At 36.8% G+C, this 22,633-nt stretch overlaps 1 protein-coding gene across 12 annotated transcripts in view; it reads left to right on the top strand.

Annotated features, from left to right (window-relative positions):
- The window catches only part of CSNK1G3 (casein kinase 1 gamma 3), a 106,126-nt gene extending 103,517 nt beyond the window's left edge, over nt 1–2,609 (top strand). For 10 of the 12 annotated variants that reach the window (XM_055298986.2, XM_055298988.2, XM_055298987.2 and 7 more), the window contains one exon: nt 188–2,609. In XM_055298986.2, the coding sequence (XP_055154961.1) occupies nt 188–242 (55 nt within the window). In that variant the 3' untranslated portion in view covers nt 243–2,609. The remainder of the gene's footprint in view (nt 1–187) is intronic. The other 2 variants (XM_055298989.2, XM_063612970.1) reach the window with 1 other exon arrangement.
- The last annotated feature ends 20,024 nt before the right edge of the window (nt 2,610–22,633 follow it).

Raw genomic sequence — 22,633 nt, forward strand, 5'->3', positions numbered from 1 at the left:
GCATGCGAATGAAACATAATAGTAATAGCTCTGCCATATTTTCACTAATACGTATGCTTCATTGGTGTAATCACTGTTTATCTTGCACTAGCCTGTTGCTTTTTATGATCATTTAAGTTAAAGTGATACAGTCAACTTTGTGACATTTTAGTGCTTTTAAAATAAAGAATGTTTCCCTCATCTGCAGGTGCTGCTGTTTTTTCAAACGAAGGAAAAGGAAAACCATACAGCGCCACAAATGACTCTGGACACAGACAGATCCTGGGGAGTTACTTACATGTTCATCTGCTGTCTTGTGATTAAAATCACCTCTGTAGCGACCACATATATTTTCAAGGACTCACTCTTAGAAACAAAAATGTCATACTTTCATACTTCATTTTGTGGTTGTCTTACATTCTTTTTTTTTTTTTCTAATTTGACTTTTATGGAAGCTTTAAAGTTTTGTCAAAACATGAGTGCTTTGCCCATCAGTGAATGGAATAGACCAATGAGGTGGTATTGATGAGTATAGTTCTATAGAACATTTTCCAGAAGTTCTTCTGTTGTAGAAAGCAGTACAGTATCTTAAGTGTCAACCAGTTAAATACCTAATCTGGTTTTTTATAACTTCTGTAAGAGCATAATCAAACAGGAATTTTCTTTTCCCAGTGGATAATACAACAGAGAAAACAGAGTTGCCCAAATATTTAAAAGAAGTTATTCCTTGAGAAGTTCATATTTTGTGACATCTGCATTGATTTCAGTATTACTGATGGTACTGTTATTCATAAGTCATATTAACATTCTCTCTGTGAAATCATGGTACAGTCACTGCCCAGAGGTACTGAGGAAAAAGCAATATGGGTTCGGCAGATGGTGGTGGTAAAATGAATCTTAAAGAGTGTGGTAAATATGTGCTCCGCTTTTGTTGCATCACTATGTGAAGTACTGTTTGCAGAAGTGGCAAAAGCGCTTATTTTTAAAAATGCAAAATATTTGTACAATGTAACTTTATGCTTCCAAATAATAATGTATGTTAGACAGCAAGAAATGAATACTTTAAAAAGTGATATATGTTGGAGTTATAAAGAAATACACTAAGGAGAGGTAGTAAATGTGAACCTTGTTGCAATTAGTATAAGGTGGAAGCCTAAAGAAATCTCACTGAAACTTACTGCTGAATGATTACAGTCTCCCTTAAGCAGAAAACTTTGGATGTGCCATGCAATGGTGTCTGTGTAATTATTTTGCTCTTTGATAAAAAAAAGACCCCCAGCAATAAAAAGTGGGTCACTCTATGCCCTCTGTGCACATTAGTCTCTTGTATTCAACTTTGCTGATTCTCTGGAATTTTCCTACTCTTTAGCATAATTTTGATGATTGAAAAATATTTTGGAAAGGATGGGTCAGGTGCTTTGCCTCCATAGTCTTTTGAAGTGCCTGCATATGAACAAAAAAAAAAAAAAAAAATTCTGTAAAAAAGGAAGCCCATTCCACTTTTCAAGTATGCTTTGTTTTAAGCCATAAAGACACACATCTAGTTTTGTCACATTCTACTAGCCAGAATTTTGAAGAAGGGTTAAAACAAAGACTGGCTAAAAAGATGATTATTTTGAACAAATCTCATATTTATCTTTCATTTATAAAATTGTTACTTATTCCTTCCATGCAGTCTCTTCGTTGTCTTTAAGTGTGTGCCTCCAGGCATGCTTATTTATTTTTATTGTCTCAAGGTAACATTTAAGATGTATATTAAAGTAAATCTACATTTTTTTACTTCATTATTGCATTTACTGGGATTTAATTGTACTTTGTAATTTATTTTTCTTGTTAGCCAAAAGTTTAATGCGTTTTTTTTTTTGATGAATTAGGCACCCACATGAACACCACAAATCAGGACATTGTTTATCATTGTTGCTATGAATCCTATGAATGATCCTTTTTTTTTATTTTAAAGACCTACACTTAACCTACAAAACATTTGCTGTATAATTTGGTCAACAGTTTCTATCTATCTGTATACCGTCATGATGTCTTAAACTGCAGGAGTTACATACTGAGTTTATATTTTTATTTGCTTTGAGCAAGGTAGATGAACGTTTTGGCCATTATAATGTGAAACCACTTCTTCTTTCTTTACAGTATTTGACCAAATTTGTGTGTCTATGATATTTGTAAATACATGCGAATATCTGTATTTCTTATCATAAACCTATTTAGTTTTATTCTCAGTAGGGTTTTTTGGATTGTACAGTGTTTATATGATCTGAACTCCTTATACATAAGAAGGTGTGTATATTAATCCAATTATGGACTTAAAATATTTTAAAAGTATAAATACCCTTATTTGCTGCAAAGACCAGTGTGTAGGCATTTGCTTTTTAGCAATATTTTTAAGTGCTCCATTTTAATGCCAAGGAATAAGTCTTTTGGCAACACAAACTGGTCAATAATAGGTAATGCAGGTATGTTCAGGTTAAGCCAACAATGTTTTGCATTTTTATGCTTATTTTCTGTCAACACTAATGAAGTCAACATTGCCTGAATGTCTGAATAATGAAACACATCCCTGTTTAAAAGTATGTAACTGAAAAAGAAATAAAAAAAATAAAAGTAGTTTTTTTAAACTTGCTCTTTCCCATTTCCTCTAAAGATGGGTAAAATAATGTCACTCCCTAATTTAAGACAGGAATTTTAAAAATTTGGTTTATTTAGTCTGTTACATATGAGAACCAGAGCTAAATATGCTTTTGTTACTTTGTTTATGTTTTGTTTTGCTTTCTTGAAATCCAGTGGTAAAGAGCACACACTAAGAAGGATCTAAGCTTTCTTTAATATTAAAAAAAGTATACTTCTCTGAACTGTTTAATAGAGCAATAATTAAATACATCTTCTGATAAATTAAGGGAAATAGAATAATTTTTCCTTTTTGAGAATAGAATCATACTATTATGTTCACAGAAATTAAGCATTATTCCAGTTTTAAGTGAATGACTTTAAAATCATTGTAGATGGGGAGCCCATATTTCTAACAGTATCTCATAGTTCATCATTGTGCTAGGTGCTTTAAGGGATTTTACAAAATGGCATTAATGATACGCTACTTGCTGAGGGATGCTACAGGTAAGATAAGGCAAAGCAGCCGTCTCTCAGCCTATGAATATTGTGTCCATTAAGCAGCAGAGACCTTCAGAAGCAGGAGAAAGATCTGGAGATGACACAAAACTGTTAAAAGCTCTATTTAGAAAAATTCAACTTAAGATTGGGATTTCTGTCTGAATGAATGTATCGTTGCATTAGTCAGAACTCTTTGAATTGAAAGTGACAGAAATTTAACCTGGCTTGAGCAGTAAGAGTGTACATTATCTCATTTAACTGAAAAGTCCAGTGGTAAGACTGCCTTCAGACGTGCTTAATCCTGGAGTTAAGACAGGAATCTTCTCCATATCTTTTGGTTTTGCTTTCCTACCCTGCTGTTCTCACTGTCAGGAAGACTTTCCATGTGTCATGGTAAAGTGGCCATCCGGCAGCTTGAGACTTCTACCCTACCATCTTAGTAGTCTCAGCAAAAACAAAGGGCCATTTTTCTCAATAGTTCCAACAGAAGCCTAAGACTGACATTCCCTTATTGGTTGATGTGCCCACCGCTGAGCCAATTACTATGGACAAGGGAATATTGTTCTCCCAGTGGCTGAGCCTGAGTCATGGTTTGACTTTGAGGAGACACAATGGTGATGGAACAGGTTGAGAATAGTTAAAAACTTTTTTTTCTACTAGAGTGCAAATAGAATTATAAAGATTTGCTGATATTCAGGATAACTAATTTCTTCTCTGCCCGGTTCTAATACAGACCCACATAAATTATTTTCTTAGGACATTTGCTTGTTCATAACACTACATGGATCATAACCAAATAAAGTATATATAGAAGAATGATCAGGTAATATTACTGGGATATAAAAATGGTTTTGTTAAGCCAATTGTTTATTGGGATATTTATACTTTGATTTCACTTAAATGGACAGACACTCTGGCACTTCTCCAGACTAGGGGTTGGAATCTTTTTTGGTAAAGTTTAGGCTTTGTGAGCCAAAAGGCAAAATTGAGGCTTTTATATATTTAAGTAATGAGAAAGAAAACTTTTCACATATATTTTATTGATAAAATTCAAAATATATTAATACTTGAATGTGTTTTTTTGTGATACAGGGCTACTAATGATAAGAATCGAGTGATTTTGAGGGGATAATCTCTCACTAAGTTGGGGTTCAAAATTGATTGCAAGCATTCATTTGTTAATGCTGGCCTATAATGTGATATTTTTGTATTTCATCTTTGAAAACATCTCACTCAAATAGATACATCCATGTACTGTTATCAGTTGTGATTGTTTAATTTTAATTGATCATATTCATCATTTGGAAGGTATTTATAGAATTCTATTCTGCTATTGCCGTTTGCCTTTTAGCTGTCATTACATTGCATATTAATCACTTCCTATTGAAGGTTAGGTGGATGCTCAATTGTATATTTAAATGAATATTTAAATAGAAAAATTTCCTTTGCACTTGCCTTAAGGTTCAGTAATGCAGCTTGAACTATAGTGGAACTTGGAAAATATGTTCACTACAAGTTTGTGCAGGAATGGAGATCTTGCTTCTTATCTTGACAGCATGGGAAGTATATAAAGCCAGCTTGATATTACTTGTGATTTAAACAACATTAGTTGCTATCAAAATGAGCTTGTCACAGTATGTTTCACATATAAGTGCTGTTTTGCCTCATAATTGTAGGTTGAATTTGTTAAAAAGCATTATTAAGTTTACAGCAAAAGCTAATTTCCGAAGCTTTTCAGTGTTTGAAAGTAGTTTCAGGGTGATTCTCCTCATTCATAACAATTTCAGTCTTGGTTCTGAGCTCAAAAAATTACAATAAAACTACCGTTCCAACCTGGGCAACATGGCAAAACCCCGTCTCTACAAAAAATTAGTGAGGCATGGTGGCATGCACCCATAGTCCCAGCTACCCAGGAGGCTGAGGTGGGAGGATGTCCTGAGCCCAGGAGTCGAGGCTGCAGCGAGCCATGATTATGCTGCTGCACTCCAGCCTGGGTGGCAGAGTGAGATCCTGTGTCTAACAAAGCCAAAAAATTTTACTGCTGCCATCAAACTGCTATGTAATTGGGCAAGTCAGAATAGTCAACTTCTATTTCTGACAAAACTAAATGGAACCGGTGATGATTAAGATCACAAGTGAATAAAATTTACCATTGACTTTACTAGTTCGATGACATTCAAATATTTCCCACAAATACCTGCTGATGAATAATGCAGCATATAGCCATTGAGCAATTTATTCAGTTGTGCAGTTTTTCTTCTTTATCTTTTTTTTTTTTTTTTTTTTTTTGCCACTTCACACATTTTTACCACCATGAATTGCCACACATCTTAGCAGATTCTACTTCAGGTTGTATTAAATTGGTGTTTTCTCGACTTCTTTGAAATATTTTTTCCTGTAGTTGTTATATGCGGACTATTCATAAAGGCTAGTTCTTGAGTCACTTCAAACTCAGCATTGACTTCTCAAGTATACAGTGGGGCAGTGTTGGTAACATTTGTTGTCTCACCAAAAGCCAAGGAAAGCTACTTGAAATCATTTGCCTTGTTTTTTAATTAACTGTTGGTGTTGCCACAGTGTCCTCGCCTCTCCAAGCAAGTATTATTGCTGAAAAGCTAGTAGTCATAAAGAAGTTTTTCTCTGGGCCCACTTTCTGGTTGCTACAATCAAACACAATTAAATTAACTCACCATCAGTATATAGCTGTCTTTGCTTGGCTAACAAATGAGCCACTCAGAAAGTTACTTTGGTTACACCCGTATTCTAATTTTTTAAATTAGTAGATTATGCTGTGATAAGATATTACATTTTAAGTTTTCTAGTTGTTCTAACTGTTGATTTCCTGTGGGTTGGGAATATTGTGATGAGTGCTTAGTCTGGAAATATATTTTTTTAGCACAGTGAAAGTGTCATTGCATAATAAACACAATGCTTTGCCATATAGTTGTACAACAATTCACACTCCACTGTGCCTTAAAAGTGCAACACTCAAAGTCCACTTCTTAAAACTTTTTTTGATATGATGTATATGCACTGGTAATAAAAAATAATAAAATGTCCGTATGACAATATATATGACACTTGAAATGCTGTTGAGTTTTATAGCCATCACTGAGATTTGTAGCATGTTGAATAGCAGTGAAAAACAATGAAAGCACCACATATGGTTACTGTCACAATTATTCAACTCTGCCTTTGTAGCATGAAAGCAGCCATAGTCAATATGTGAATGAATGAACATGGCTGTGTTCCAATAAAATTTTATTTATGGACACTAAAATTTGAATTTCATATAATTTGTATGTGTCATAAAATTCCCTCGATTTTTTCAACCATTTAGAAATGTTAAGTGTCATTCTTAGTTTGTGAGCTGAGCAAAAATAGGAGGTGGGCTGAAGTCTAAAATACATGTTACTTCTCATAACTATGATATGAGATAGATATTAGTGGTAAGTGGAGGGAAATGTTTGTGTGGGATCAAATTTTATGTAAGGAAATTTAAGTGGTTGCATTTCTTTTATAAAGACTCTTGCTTACCTATGCCACCTAGAATCGGCTGGGAGGCTTAAATGCCCAGATAACAAGGACTGACTAACAAGGCTGAGATGGATTTTTTCTAACATCCTTCCATCAGAGGCCTTGTTATTCAAAAATATGTTGGCATCTCAAAGAGCCTAGCTTAGTGCTTTACAGATAAACAATAAATTATTGTTTGTGGATTGGTTTTATGATTGAAGCCTAATGAAAAATAATTTTTCAATGTATATAGGGTGCAGATAAAATGGGACTTTGTCAGAAAAAGGGAGAAAGAAAAGTATTGGTTGACAGAAGTCTGTTAAACTGGAAACATGATTTTGCGTCACTAATAAGGTTAAGATGGGCAAATAAAAAGTCAAATACTTATTGGACTCTAATACATTACATGAATCAGTCCCCTTACAATTATAATATACTTATATTCTCTATTTTGTAATTAAAATATTTACTATAAACATACATTTTAACTAACATTATATAAATAGTGGACTTAACACTATTTAGTGAAATTCTTTTAAATTTCTGTTGATTTTATAGCTTGTAACGCCTGGAATATCTACACTAAATGTGTTTCTGAAGCTAGCTCTTCCTCCTGTTTTGTAAGGATAGTAAATGAAACCTGTAGTCTAGTTAGGAAATGACAGGTGGTTAACTTGTGAGTGGTTTTTAAGAGCTTTCTTGATGAGTAAACTACATCTAAATTGCAGTGAGACCTTGAACTCCTCTTTATTTACCTTTCACCAAGTAGAAAGCACCATCATCATCTGCCCTAAAAACATGCCCTTTTCTTCAGCCGCAAAATGCTTTCAGACTATCGAATATGGAGCCTTTTTCTGGACACACAAAAATGCATAAGGGAATGGATATGTCATTCTCATGTGAACAACATTCAATTTCTTTTTGGCTTAAATAAAGTTCTTGCGAAAACATGGCTCCAAGTCCAATTTGGGAGTGCTGAAACTTAAGGAGTTATCACAAAGAATACGATAAAGCTCTGCCTTGTAACTAGAGCTCTATTTCCATGAAGTGTCTGCAAATTCATTAGGAAAAAAAATTTTCATATTATACTTGGCCACAAAAAAAATTGTTTTTGACTGTGACCCTTGTATTGGAGGCTTCAGACATCACCAGACATTTTTCACAGTTTATTTTAATTGTGCCTTGAAATCAAAGAATCTGCCCTCAGGTAAAGGAGGCCAGATTTCATCTGGAACCGAAGGAAAGTTCCATAATTTTCCTAAACTGTATTATAGATTTTAGAATATAAGCCATGGATGTAATCCTGTCTTTACAACCTAGTGCTGAGATCATGTAAGGTCAATGACTAAGAATTAACTCTTTGAATAGCTGTTACACCACCACAGTGTAATATCACTCTGACTCCATGCATCTTTTAAGTTAGCGCTTTCAATTAATCAAGCAAGTTATAACTTGCATCAACGTTGCCTGTAACTTGTAGAGTAAGTTCATTGTTCCTGGGTTCCCAGGGTCCCAGGAAGCACGGTTCAGCACCTAGCTTCTCTGGCTGTCTCTGCTACCCGGGCCGTTTAGATATCATTTTATTAACCCAAAAAACAATGTATGCCAACGATAGAAATCCAAATGGTACATATGATTATACAATGAAGGAAAGTCTCTTTCTGATGCCAGAAATGTAGTTAACTAGTCTCTCTTTCCCAGAGGCAACTATTGTTCAATTTTATGCGTATCCTTTCTAGAAACGTTCTATGCTTATGTGAACTTTACACATATACCCAAATATATATCATATAATGTAGGATTACATAAGTACAAACATACTGGATGTACTATTTTGTACCTTGTTTTTTAATTTAAAAATGGATCCTATAAATTGTTCCATAGTCATGCATATATTAGTTAAAATATATAAATTGGAAAAATTTCCGGAATTCCTAGAATTAGAATAGTTGGATTAAAGGGTATGTATGTTTATAGCTTTTTAAAACTTTTGTTTTATTTGGAATTTATTTTGGTAAGATTGAGATAGGGGTCTACGTTGATGCATTTCCAGATTGCAGCTAGTTTTCTCCAACACTCCTATTGACCAACAGATCTCTCGACACTGCTTCAGAAAAATAGCTTTTATCATATAATAAAGTCCAATTGTATACATACTATTGGAATTTATTCTGTTCAGTCAACTTGTTTATTCAGCTTTTAAAATTACCATAGCTTTATCGTATATTTTAATATATGATTAAGCTAGTCATTTATGTTTGCATTTTTATTTTTTGACCTAATTCTTAAAATTTAGTTTTTTTAGGTAAAAAATAGCCTGGAACTGTTTTCTTTTCTGGTATCACAATTTATAGAATGATTTATGGAGATTTAAAGTCATTACAACATACCGTCTCATAGAATAGCAGGATATGCTATTATTTTAATTTGCCTGGTTATATTATTCGTGTATCTTTAAGTGTTCCCCTTTATATCCTAAACTATCTCCATTGCTTGATTTGAACAATCCAGTAATAATATGCCTTACAAAATTAAAAAATTCAATGTGCTTACATTCTTATACCAAACTGTTTCTTTCATTCTCTCAATATTTCTTAATTTTTGAAAAATATACTCATAATTTTTATTATTTATATTTTTATTATTTAACAAATTTTTAAAAAATATGAAACAGAGTCTCACTCTGTAGTCCAGGCTGGAGTGCAGTGGCATGATCATAGCTCACTGCAGCCTCAACCTCCTAGGCTCAAGTGATCCTCCCACCTCAGCTCCTCAGTAGCTGGGACTACAGGTGCCTGCTAGCACACCTGGCTAATTTTTGTATTTTTTGTAGAGACGGGGCTTTGCCATGTTGTCCAGGCTGGTCTTGAACTCATGGGCTCAAGTGATCTGCCCTCCTTGGCCTCCCAGAGTGCTGGGATTACAGGTGTGAGCCACCGTGCCTGGCAGCTTTTATATGTGAGTGTAATCAATTTATTCCACCAATCCTTTAATTAATATTTCTTCAATTATTTTTTAGTCTCCTTATGTTTAGTAATTTACGTTATTTGCCTTTGTTTATAAAAAATAGGTTGGCTGGGAATAAGTATCTACCCTTTTACCTCTTGGACTTAGTAGACTTGCTTTACTGTCTTCTGGCAACAAAGATTTCGCGTGGCAAATGGAGTAGTTCCTTGCACATCCCACCCCATAGGTGAGTTGATAGATTGATTGATTGGTTGATTTTTGCCTGCGTGCTTATAGTCTCTTTTAAGTTCATCTTTGAAATTTTGGAGTTGATTGTTTTATATCGACTTCAGAGGGGCACGATATGCCTCTTCAATCTTTTATAGAAGTTTTTTTCTATTGTCCTTCTTTGCAAACTTTTGTCTTATTTCTTTTGTTTCCGTTTTCAGCAATACCAATTATTCCTATTTTGGAGCCCTTTTGTCTTTCATTTTCTTTCATTTTCTCTCTGCTATTTGTGCAGTGTTTTCTCTTTTTCATGTCATTTCGCTCAGTTTCCTCAATGTGATTCTTCATATTTATGACTTTATTTTCACTAGTGTCTATGTTGTCTTTTGATATTTCTAATGTTTCCTTCATTTAAATCATGGTTTTATTTTTTCTATTTATTTTATTTTATTAATTGTATGGAAAAGCTATTTTCTCCTTGACCTTCATTTGCCTTTTAAAAATATGCTTTATAATGTAGTTTTTCTGGAATAGCTTTTGGCTGTCTTTTTTTTCTTGAAGTACTTCTTTATATATATATTTCTTTAATATATATGTGTATTTATATGGAATATATAATACATTCCATTAAATATATATGTAGTACATTCCATGTTTTATACATTTCATGCTGGTTCATTTCTAGTTACTATTCATCTTAGAGTTAAGGCTTTTGGGAAAAAAGTGAGGTAGGAGGAGACGGACCATTTAGCAAAATAAAAGAAAATATAGTCCTTTGATGTAAGAGCATTGAGAAGAGATGAAAAAGCCATCAGAAAAAAAATGATACAACAGAAAAAAGAGATAAATAGTGAAATGGTAGAGCGCAAAAAGAAATGAGAGAGAGAAATAAAAGCCCAACAGAAATCAAGACAACATTAGATGCTGCAAAGAATAGAATAGATGGCACAGAAACACAGTCAATGATGAAGAGAATAGGCTTGAAAAGCTATTTTTTAGTCGGCTGGTTATTTCTTTTAAAAATAAAGTATAACAGAAGGGCTGCAAGAGTGAGCTGTGTTAATTAGTTGTCCTTATAGGCTTTGCAAATTAAAGAAAAAAACCCCTTTTGTGGGTTAGATTCTGCTGTTATCTAGTAGATATCTTTTTTGGTCACATTGAAAGTTCCCATGTCACAAGATTTCTTATGAATTGATGTAGTGTGTTTCTTTTATCTTACCAAGAACAGGTCACTATTCTCCATCTCATTTCTTTCATCTCACCCCAACAGGTGGGTTTTTCTTTCAATTTATCAGGTTTTCCCCCTTACTTATCTTAATTTCCTTTGCCACAGTGTGTTGTCAAACAGCTATAAGGAGTCTCGAGTGCTTTGCCGTGTACTCAGACCGTGCCTTTGCAATTAAGGAGTTGTTGATTTCACTCCTCATCTGGTGATCTCCCTGTAGTACTGAAGATCTGCGTTATCCCACTCTCAGCTTCTTCTCTCAATGAGCTCTAACACTCACTACCTTTGGTTGACTTCTTGAAGTTTGGTTCATCACTGTGGCTGCATACACATTCTGTAAGTCTGTTTTCACACTGCTCTAAAGAACTACCCTGAGACTGGGTAATTTACAAAGAAAAGAGGATTAATTTTCTCACAATTCCACATGGCTTGGGAGGCCTCAGGAAACTTACAATCATGGTGGAAGGCGAAGGTGGGGAGGCAAGTCCTTCTGAACATAACCAGATCAGACATGGCAACCTACTGAATTTAAGCATATTAGTCAGTGGAGGAAAAGAAATTAACCTGCACTCCCTCAGTAACAGCAAGTGAACAGGGAAGAGCCCAGAGTTGAATCCCTGACCCACAGTGGGGTGTGGGAAATCTGGCATATTGAAGACCCACTCCCCGGTGATGCTCATGGGGGGCCCAAGTCCTTCTGATTGAGGCCCAGCCCATGGACAGTGTGAGGCTGGTAGTGGTCCCCAGTGTGCCAGGCCCAGGTCTTCCCAGAGTTGGGCTGCTTGGGAATGCAGAGGAAAGTGGGTGGTAAACTCCATCTATGGCTAAATACTGGCATGAGACCGACAGTCAACAAGTACCATAAGGGAAAGTTGAAAGAACTTTGAAGAGCGACTTCAACAGGGTATGACCCGCTCTGGGGATGGTACAAAGTAGGGTGTTTGACTGGGGCAGTCAAGGCATGTCTTACATAGTGGCAGGAGGAGTAGGGGACTGCCAAAAACTTTAAAGCCATCAGATCTTGTGAGAACTCATTATCCTGAGAACAGCATGGAGGAAGCACCCTGTGATCCAATCACCTCCCACCAGGTCCCTCCCTCTCATGATGATTACAATTTGAGATGGGGTTTGGGTGGGGACACAAAGCCAAAACATATCATTTCACCCCGGCCCCTCCCAAATGTCATGTCCTTCTCACATTTTAAAACACAATCATGGCTTCCCAACAGTCCTACAAGTCTAAACTAATTTCAGCATTAACTCAAAAGTCCGATTCCAAAGTCTTATTTGGGACAAAGCAAGTCCTTTCTATGAGCCTGTAAAATCAAAAACAAGTTAGTTACTTCCTAGATACATGGCAGTACAGGCATTGCATAAATACACCCATTCCAAATGGGAGAAATTAGCCAAAACAAAGAGGTTACAGGCCCCATGCAAGTCCAAAGCCCAGTGGGGCAGTCATTAAATCTTAAAAGTTCAAAATGATCTCCTTTGACTCCATGTCTCACATCCAGGGCACAGTGATGCAAGGGGCAGGCTCCCAAGGCCTTGGACAGCTCCACCTCTGTGGCTCTGCAGGGTACAGCCCCCACAGCTACTTTCGCAGGCTGGTGTTGAGTGCCTGTGGCTTTTCCAGGTGCACGGTGCAAGTTGTCAGTGGATCTACCATTCTGGGTTCTAGAGAAAGGTGGCCCTCTTCTCACAGCTCCACTACCCAGTGAGGACTTTGTCTGGGGGCTCCAATCCCACATTTCTCCTCTGCATTGCCCTAGTAGAGGTTCTCCATGAAGGTTCCACCCCTGAGCAGACTTCTGCCTGGACAGCCATGTGTTTCCTTACATCCTCTGAAATCTAGTCAGAGGCTCCCAAAGCTCAACTCTTGTCTTCTGTGTACCTACAGGCCAAATACCAGGTGGAAGCCACCAAGGTTTGGGGCTTGTACCCTATGAAGCAAAGGCCCAAGATGTACCTTAGCCCCTTTTAGCCATGGCTAGAGCTGGAACAGCTGGGACACAGGGTGCCATGTCCCAAGGCTGCACAGAGCAGCAGAGCCAGGGGCTCGGCCCATGAAACCATTTTTCCTTTCTAGGCCTTCAGACCTGTGATGAGAGGCTGCCATGAAGATCTCTGAAATGCCCTGTAGACATTTTCCCCATTATCTTTGGTATTAACATTCAGCTCCTCATTACTTATGGAAATTTTTGCAGCTGCTTTCAATTTCTCCCCAGAAAATGGGTTTTTCTTTTTTACCACATGGTCAGGCTGCAAATTTTAAAACTTATATGTTCCGTTTCTCTTTTAAACATGAGTTCCAATTTCTGATTATCTCTTTGTGAATGCATTTGACTATGCACATTCACAAACAGCCAGGTAACATCTTAAATGCTTTGCTGCTTAGAAATTTATTCCACCAGATACCCTAAATAATCTCTCTCAAGTTTAAAGTTCCACAGATCTCTAAGGCAGGGGCAAAATGCCACCAGTTTCTTTGCTAAAACATAGCAAGTGTGACCTTCTCTTTAGTTCCCAATAAGTTCCTCATCTCCCTCTGAGACCACCTCAGCCTGGATTTCATTGTCCATATCACTGTCAGCATTTTAGTCAAAACCATTCAACATGTCTCTAGGAAGTTCCAAACTTTCCCACATCTTCCTGTCTTCTTTTGAGCCCTCCAAACTGTTTCAACCTCTGCCCATTACCCATTTCCAAAGTTGCTTCCACATTTTCAGGTATCTTATAGCAGTGTGCCACTTCTCTAGGTACCAATTATCTGTATTAGTCTTTTCTTACACTGCTATAATGAACTACCTGAGACTAGGTAATTCATAACTAAAAGAGGCTTAATTAACTCAGTTGTGCATGACTGGGGAGGCCTCAGGAAACTTAAAATCATGGAGGAATGTGAAGAGGAAGCAAGGCATGTCTTACATGGCAGCAGGAGAGAGAGAGAGAGAGAGAGTAAGGAGAAAACTACCAAAAACTTTAAAACCATTAGATCTCATGAGAACTCACTCACCATCACAAGAACAGCATAGGAGATATCGCCGCATGATCCAGTCACCTCCTACTGGGTCCCTCCTTTGACATGTGGTGATTACAATTTGAGATGAGATTTTGGATGGGGACACAGAGTGAAACCATATCACACATATACCTTTATATTTCGTATTTCCATTTCTATTTTGTACTTATGATTTTTCTTCACATTGTAGTTTTGTGTTTATTTCAAAGAGGGGAGCCTGAGCTTTGCCACATTAGCTAGAAATCTTTACAGTGATCACATGCAAAAGCCATTCCTTTGGAGGAAGCATTGCTCTCTCACTCTTAGTCTCTTTCTCAAATGGAGATATTGCATTAAGGACACTTTAATGCAATAAGATGATGCGTTAAAGATGATGACACTTTAAGTCAGAAACACTAAAGTCTGAATTTATTTTTATCACATTCCTAAGGCCATGGAAAAGTGCCAGGGAAGCATGAGTGGCAGCTGCCCATAGGGTGAAGAAGCTGAGGAGGGAAGAAGTAATGCCTTGTTCCAGGCACTGCCCTGACAGTAATAGCCACTGGTGTCCTTCTCCTGATGACTCTGTACTTCCTTGGTCCCTGAGACAACCCTGACAAAGGTAAAATTAAGACATTGACAATCCCAGATCTATTTGTTGATAAGACCTGGAATTAGCAGTGCTACCCACAGGTTAAAGATAAGCCCGAGATATTCTGGTAGATTTCATCACAGAAACACCCTCCTACTACCCCAGCTTCTGTTATTTGACTGGACCATACCCATCAAATTCTGGGTCTTTCATAAAACATCTGCTGAATGAATAAATGCTTTGTCTTCTAGAAACAGAGTCAGGCTTTTTAACTTGCCTAATCATTTGGGGTCCCATTACTGTGCCTCTGTCTTCTTCACACGGCTTTCTCCTCTAGTCTCTCTCTTTTTTTTTCTGTCTGTAAAAAGAGCACTGTCGTTGGATTTGAGGTTCACCTGGTTAATCAGGAAGATCTCATCTTAAGATCCTTAATTATATCCACAAAGACCCTCTTTTCAAACAAGATCACATTCACAGGTTCGGGGTGGACATATATTTTGGGGGCCTATTCAACCCATTATAATTGCAAAACACATATTGGATGACATTGTCATGTATAACACACATATGTGTCCATCTGTAAAAAGGTGGTATACAGGAAAGTTGTAAGCTGAGATTTATGGGAATTCTCAACTTCACCTCTTTTCTGCTCATTGATCTCTAGTAATAGCGAATTGTGCAGTGGTGGTTGAAGACCAAGGAACAATTGTAAGTCCTCTTAAATGCCTGTTTTTGAATATAGCCAGGATTTTACCTGTTGCTGTGTCTTAGCCAGAAGACTGGACTCCCCTGACACTGATCCTTGCCCCAACCACAACTTAGTTTGCTCTATTCTTCTTGCATTGTGCTTTGGTTGACCCTATTGTGGGCCCAAACTTTGACACACTGCTTAGCCCTGTAGAACTTTTTTTTCCCACTTTCAGCCACATTGTGGGGGTCTTGGCCTGGTTTCAGCACTCACTGGATTTTCAATGAAGAAAATATTTGCAAACTTTGCAATTGTACCTAGGCTCACTCTGCTGAAATTCCATAAGCAAGGAGTAATGATGATAGAGCGGTGAGTGCTCAAAACTTTGTTGAATGCAGAACAAAGGAGGCTAGGCAAGCTGCCTAGGTTTGCATGGTGAATGACAGGGAGAACTAAGTTTTAAACCCAGGTCTTTCCAATTCCAGAGCTCAAGCACTTAGTCACTGTGCCGTAAGGCTCCATTGGAAATCAGCCACTTACAACAGGGCTGGGTTTATGTTGCTCTTGCGTGCAAGTTTAATAGGAACCCAACAACAGGCAATCTCTGTGAGCTTATCTGACTCCTCAAAATAGTATAGAGAATGAAATAAATTACTTTATCCAAGGGGTTATGTGATTAAAGAAGTTTGCAGAACAATTTCATTAATGTAACTCTTGCTTTCTGCTTAAAAAAAGGCTGCATTTAACTTAAATTTTCAATGGATGTACATGTGACATAATTTCTATAAGTGGTGGAGTATTAGAAATAACCGTGCTCAGTTAAGAAGGCATGGGAGAAAGGGCAGGGGAGAACAATGGTGAAAAAACAGGAAAATAAGAACAGTGGAAGGCTCTACCATAAACAGTAAGGAAAGGATTTAAATTATACTACACAGCCTAAAGACACAAAACATTTCATTTCCCTTTGCATAAAACTGGTTTGACCTTCACAGTTCTGAAATAACAGGAAATATTTCTCTGGTAACTGTACTGCATTTTAGGCTGGTAGTTAAGTAGACTGTTCAGCATGAATAAATATAGTTTGAAATTGTTAGGGCAGATTTCTATGAAGAGTGAATGTTAAGCAGTAATATAAATGTAAGAGCTTACAGCAAAATGAAATTCATGCTATAAAGGTCAAACCTGCCTAAGAGAGACTTTTAGGTAAACTATTGGGTTGAAAAGCTGTTTCCCATTTTGTTTTAATAGTTGGTAACGTCTGCTGGCTGAGGCGATGTGTTTCAGTTGAGTAGATCATGGAGCATTATCCTGTGCTCAGTTGAGCAGAAATGTGTCAGATTTCAGCAGGACTATGAAAAATGGCTGAATTCTCTCTTCCTGAATCTGAAATTAATGACTAACAATGTTATCAACAACGTAGGTTGTCAAAAAATAGTGTAGGTACTTTATCTAGAAATGGTATATTTTTCCTTAGATAAACACTGAGAATTTTATGGGATAGTTTAGGAGGAGAAATTTATGTAACTTTCTATTTAGCTACAGTGTTAGCTAAAAACAACTTGATATAAGAATTAGAGATGATTATTTCCTTGTTTTCAATCTCCTCCTTGCTTCTCTGAATTTGAAGTATATCATCAAGTCTTGTTCGTAATTGAGAAGACTGGCTGTGGTCGCAGAACTTGTAGGAGGGTCAGAAGATTCTTAATATCCTATCTGGATGGGTGTGTGAGCTATCAAAGGGGCCCTCATCCTTTGGGCATACTTACATAATTCCTACATTTTGTGTTAATTTTTTACTTAATTCATATATTTATCAAAGACATATTGAACCCCAACTGTATACTAGCCACTTTTATAGAGATGAGATAAATGAAGCATAGTTTCTGGCTTCAAGGCTGTGTAGAGAGGGTGGGTGTGGTGAACAAGTGGATAAGTGTTATGACTCAGAGTGCTATGGGAATAGTGAGATTGTGAGGGAGCCCAGTCACACCACCCAACCTAATAACAGGGAGGAGAGGGATTAGGGGAAAGCTTCTCGGAGGAGATGTGTTTTGAGGAAAGAAGCTACTTAATCTCTGGACCTATTTCCTTTTCTGCAAAATATTGGGAAATTGCCACCTATCCTTCAGGGTTGTAGTGAGAATTATACCAGGTAGCATGTGTGAGAAAGCCTGGAACAGGTAGGCTCTCCATGTTTTCATTATGATCACTGTGGATGGCTTTATCTTCTCTCTTTCTAGCCTGAAATGCATGAATTCCAAAATTTGAATGGGAAAATTAAACTAATATTAGACCAGTTTGACTCTTAGGCTACATAAAGAAGCATGATCCAAATTATCCACCACTCTGAATATGGAAAGCAGGAGATATGTATTAGTTTGTTGTTACTGCTGTTACAAGTTATCACAGAATTAGTGGCTTAAAATAACACATTTATTATCTCACATTTCTGGAGATCAGAAGTCGGGAATCAGTGTTACTGGTCTAAAATCAGGGTGCGGTAAGACTGGTTTGTTTTGGAGGCTTTGGAGAGAATCTGTTTGTTACTTTTTCTAGCTTCCAGAGGCTGCCCGTATTCCTTGGCTTATCACTGAATCACTCCAGTGTCTGCTTCCATGGTCGTCATATTAACTTCTCCTCCCTCTGATGTCCTAACTTTCTTTTATAAGGATACTTGTGAATATATGAGCCCACCTGGATAATATAGGTCAATCCCATCTCAAGATCCTTAACTTAATCGTATCTTCAAGGTTCCTTTTGTCAAATCAATTAATATTTATAAGTTCTGGGGATCCGAACATGAATATCTTTGGGGCCATTACTTAGCCAACCACAAGATGTAAAGATCAGAGGAGAGTATCTTTGTGTGCAGCGCTACAGTGTTTTGTCCCTGACAATGTTTCACTGCCCGTAATACGTTTGGACTGTTGGAATGGCTCACAAAGAGAGATACCTATCAGAGCCCTTGGGCTACTGACATCTAAGCTTAGCAAGCCAATGGCAAGTCTTACTGGTTGTCCTTGAATTTAGAATTCTGTCCCATGCTCACATCAATTTCATCTGTTAATTGCTATTAGATAATATTTCTTAATTTCATTTAAATCTGTGTAACAGCCATGCTATGGGCAAAGTGTGAAGAGAATGACAGTAGACTAAAAACTCTGGGTAACAGTTGAATTTAATGCAGTGATATAATTTGAGCACAATACATTTTTGCTGAGGGAGAGCTTGTGTTGACTATGATTGAGGCAGAGATGTATTTGTTTCATAACACTCAAGTGCAAGACCTGTCGTATTGCTTTATTTTTCTAAGTCAAATTAAATCTAAGCCTCTGTTCACATAGGTTAGCAAGACAACCAATATTAGTCATGACTGGGAAGGCCCTCCCCCACCCTAGAGCTAAACAAATCCTTGAGAGTTTAATCAGGCCAGAAATCTGGAGTAGGGGCTCTGGTTTTCTGTGAGCATAGTTGATCAGACCCTGCTCATTGTTTTGGTCCAGTTGGAACATTTAAAAGTGGGTTGGTCAGTTGTTCAGAGCATCAGTTTTACCTATAAACAACTAAGCCAGTGGAAATTCTTCTGTAGCAGCCAAGGCCATACCTCCTAGGATTCATTTTTATCTCAGTCAACCTCATCAGGACACTGTATTAGAGGGAGATTCTGGTCTCTTCTATACAGGAACCAGAACCATCCCCCACTTATTCCGACATTTCCAGTTGTTTCCTAGCCCACCTGCAACCTCACCCCTTAGAACCAAACCGAATTTTCTCTTCAAGACCTTGCATTCTCTCACTTAAACTACATGAGACAGTATGTGTGAGAAAGCCTGGCTCACATAGGCGCTCCAAGTTTTCATTGTGATCATTGCTGCTTTCCTCAGGATTTAAAAACAAAAGCTTCTCAACTGTCTTGGTAGCAGTTCTTAACTGGGAGAGTGGCAGTCCTAAAATGTATGAATGCAAAGTCCAGCTGGCCTTTTTATTTTTGTGTGATGAGCTATATGAAATTAAGGCACAAATAACTTTTTCAAGAAGGTGATTCTGTTAAAATAGTTAATGGCTTGGCCAGGTGCGGTGGCTCATGCCTGTAATCCTAGCACTTTGAGAGGCCGAGGCGAGTGGATCACCTGAGGTCAGGAGTTCAAGACCAGCCTGGCCAACATGGCAAAACCCCATCTCTACTAGAAATACAAAAATGAGCTGCGCATGGTGGCAGGCACCTATAATCCCAGCTACTCGGGAGGCTGAGGCAGGAGAATCTCTTGAAACCGGCAGTGGGGGGTGGGGGTAGAGGTTGCAATGAGCTGAGATCGCCCCACTGCACTCCAGCCTGAGTGAAAGGGTGGAACTCTGTCTCTAAATAATAAATAAATAAATAAAATAGTTAAGGCTTGAAAGTGAATTGTTGGCCCCGTGAACATCTAGACTACAGGAAAATAATGTGTTAGTTCAGTTTTCAGCTTTTTATTCTCTCATGTATCTGCTTTTTTCCTTTCTCAGCCACTTCCCCCTTTCAATATACTACTCATGTCAACTGTCTTTCAAGACACAAGGGAAATAATGTTCCTAGCTAATTTCACATGTAATACCCAAGATATACATTTTAAACGTTTATTAAGATAGGATTGATCAACTCGTGAAAGCATATCCACTCATGTAAATATTGTATAATCATTTTAGCAGAAGAACATGAGAGCAGCTTCTTGGTGATTTATCTTTTTCTTGCTGACTCAAGCTCTCACCCAAAACCTGTTGGTCCATTTTAGTGGAAAGGTTAAAATGAATTCACTTTCAAATGTTACAGCTTAACTAGTAATAATTTTAGGACCTCATGATTAGGTGCATGTAACTTTATTTATTAATTACAATTTCATGCGTTAAAATCACCTGGACTCATTTACTCCTCTGGTTGGGCACTTATGATACATATTGTTAAATTCTGCTGAGACTTTCTTTCTTACTAGTATGTCCAGCCTTGTAGTATCCATGGTCTCTATTGAACCTGACACTTCCCGGTGAAAATTTTGCCTGCCACATCCTGGTGGCTTTTTGTTTTGGCTCTTAGTTATTTTCTAGATTGTCATTTCCAGTCATCATGTCCTCAGTAGGAAGACCTATCACACCCAGGTTGGTGGGGAATGAGACAGCTTTCTCTGTTGTCCTGTGATTCTCTCGTGTTAAGAACAGCTCATATTTTCCATGAGCCTTAGAGTTCTCCTAAGCTGCATGGAATATTATGGAGGTATCTTTTCCTGGAGGATTATACCATAGCTTTTTTTGTGGCTGTCAGCCCACTTTAGTGCATTTTGAAGAAGCATTGAACCATATTATGAAAAGTATGCAAATAATATCAAACTCAGTGGGTTACCATCACCTTTCAGATAGTCCTTTTTCTTCTCCTCTCTTTAGAGTGAAGAAGTAAATTGTGCCAGTGAATAAAAAGGAATTTTTAAAATTATGTAAAAAGGGAAAGTACCGTTTTTGTAAAAGCAACCCTGAAATATAGCTATTAAAAAAAAAGAAATCTTTAATTCAGGATAGGCTTGTTTAAATTCTTAGTTTAAAATGACTTACAAATACAGTGAAAAAGTTTTAAAAATTGTTGATGCTGTTAAATAAACATTAAAAGAGGTAGTGAGGTGTGTTGAAATTGGGCTATAATTTATTATGATTATTTGTTAAATTTTGGTTTCCTATTTTAGATGGTATACCTCCTTCAGCCAGGTTTCATTGTCCTTGCCATGGATGAGGGAAGAGCAGGGTCTCTCAACTACAACTCGGTGGATCTCTGACTTCTCTTTGACCAGCAATTTCTGATCTGTCTGTTTGTTTACCGGTGTATCTTTGCCATTCTTTTTCTTCAAGATTTTCAGAAAATTTTGTATAGAAAATTTTTCCTTCTTGATCTAATATGAGGGGATTATATACACACACATGGGTTATGTTCTTCTCCTTTACATTCAGAATTTTGACAACTACTTTGGACTTAAAACCTGTAATTTTATTAGCAAGCTTTTAGTTTTTAATCATTTTTTGATTGCTATATGCTCTAAGATGTTTATTTTAAAAATGTGTTTACATATGTAAGTCGTGATTTGAGGTGTTATTAAGATTCAATGTCTGTTTGACTCCCCTTCTAAGAGATGTTGAGGTGAGTATGCTTCCTCTTTATCTTACTTCCCCTCCCACTTCTTTCTTTATATTACGTGAAGTGGATTCTATTATCATTTCTAAATTGACCTATTACATTTATGTTTTGTTCTATAGTACTTCTAATTCTCACAGTTGGGTAGTGTCTTTACAATGATTTCTCCATTCATCTCCAAGTTTATACTATAGTAGTTGTTTTAAAAAATACACAATGCCAATTTAATTTATTCATTTGATTCTTTTTCTACTTTAGGGCAATTTTATTTCATTATATCTTTGAATATTTATTCTGTTATATTTCTTATTTAGGAATATCAATTCTACACATATTGGATCTCCTTTGGTTCCATAATGGTGATTTTCCCTCTAATACTTTAACAACCTGTGTTATTTTACATTTTTCTGTTTTCAGAAATGATTTTTTTCCTTTTGATGCCTCTAATGTAACCTTCATTTATATAATAGTTTTATGTTTTCTTTCTATTTTTTTCACTCTGACACACAACTTTTCATTACCTTTATTTTCTTATCTTTTCCCTTGAGTCCTATTATGTCTTGTCTGAACCCTTGTTTCAGAGGGGTTATAATTTTTTAAATTCCTGATATTTTAAGAGTACCATTTTTCGTGTGCCCGATTTATGTGCTAATTTTTGCCTGATTTGTGTTTCAGTCTTGCATATTTTTTGTCTTCTGTTTGCCAAGTTCTTTTCTTCAGGTTTTGGTACTGTCTTTGTATATGCCCCAAGCTGACTTTTTTTCTGACTATTATTCGTCTTTAATGCACACCTGAATCAGCTATTTGATGACGGATAGCAGAGGAAGGCTAAGTAGAGAACAGCAGGTAGTTTGAGTTTTAGGCCATGGCTTTGAATACATTCTCACTAATACTCTACCCTATGAATACAAATCAACTATTAGTTAGCAAGAAATCTCTAACACATAGAGAAGTCACAATTGTATTTATTTACTTTATCATCTATCTATCCTCTTCTTTCCTTTCTTCCTTCCTTCATTCCTTTCTTTCTCTTTTCTTTCCTTCTTTCCTTCTCTGTTTTCCTTTCTTCCTTTCTTCCTTTTTTGGTAGTGATTTTTTTCTTGCTTATATGCAGGGCTTCTTACTATTGATAATGTCTCTACCACCTGGTTTCATCCACTCTCTTGAAAAGGGGAATGTCTGTAGACTTT

This window comes from Symphalangus syndactylus, chromosome 11, assembly GCF_028878055.3.
Source record: "Symphalangus syndactylus isolate Jambi chromosome 11, NHGRI_mSymSyn1-v2.1_pri, whole genome shotgun sequence".
In the NCBI taxonomy this organism is placed as follows: domain Eukaryota; kingdom Metazoa; phylum Chordata; class Mammalia; order Primates; family Hylobatidae; genus Symphalangus; species Symphalangus syndactylus.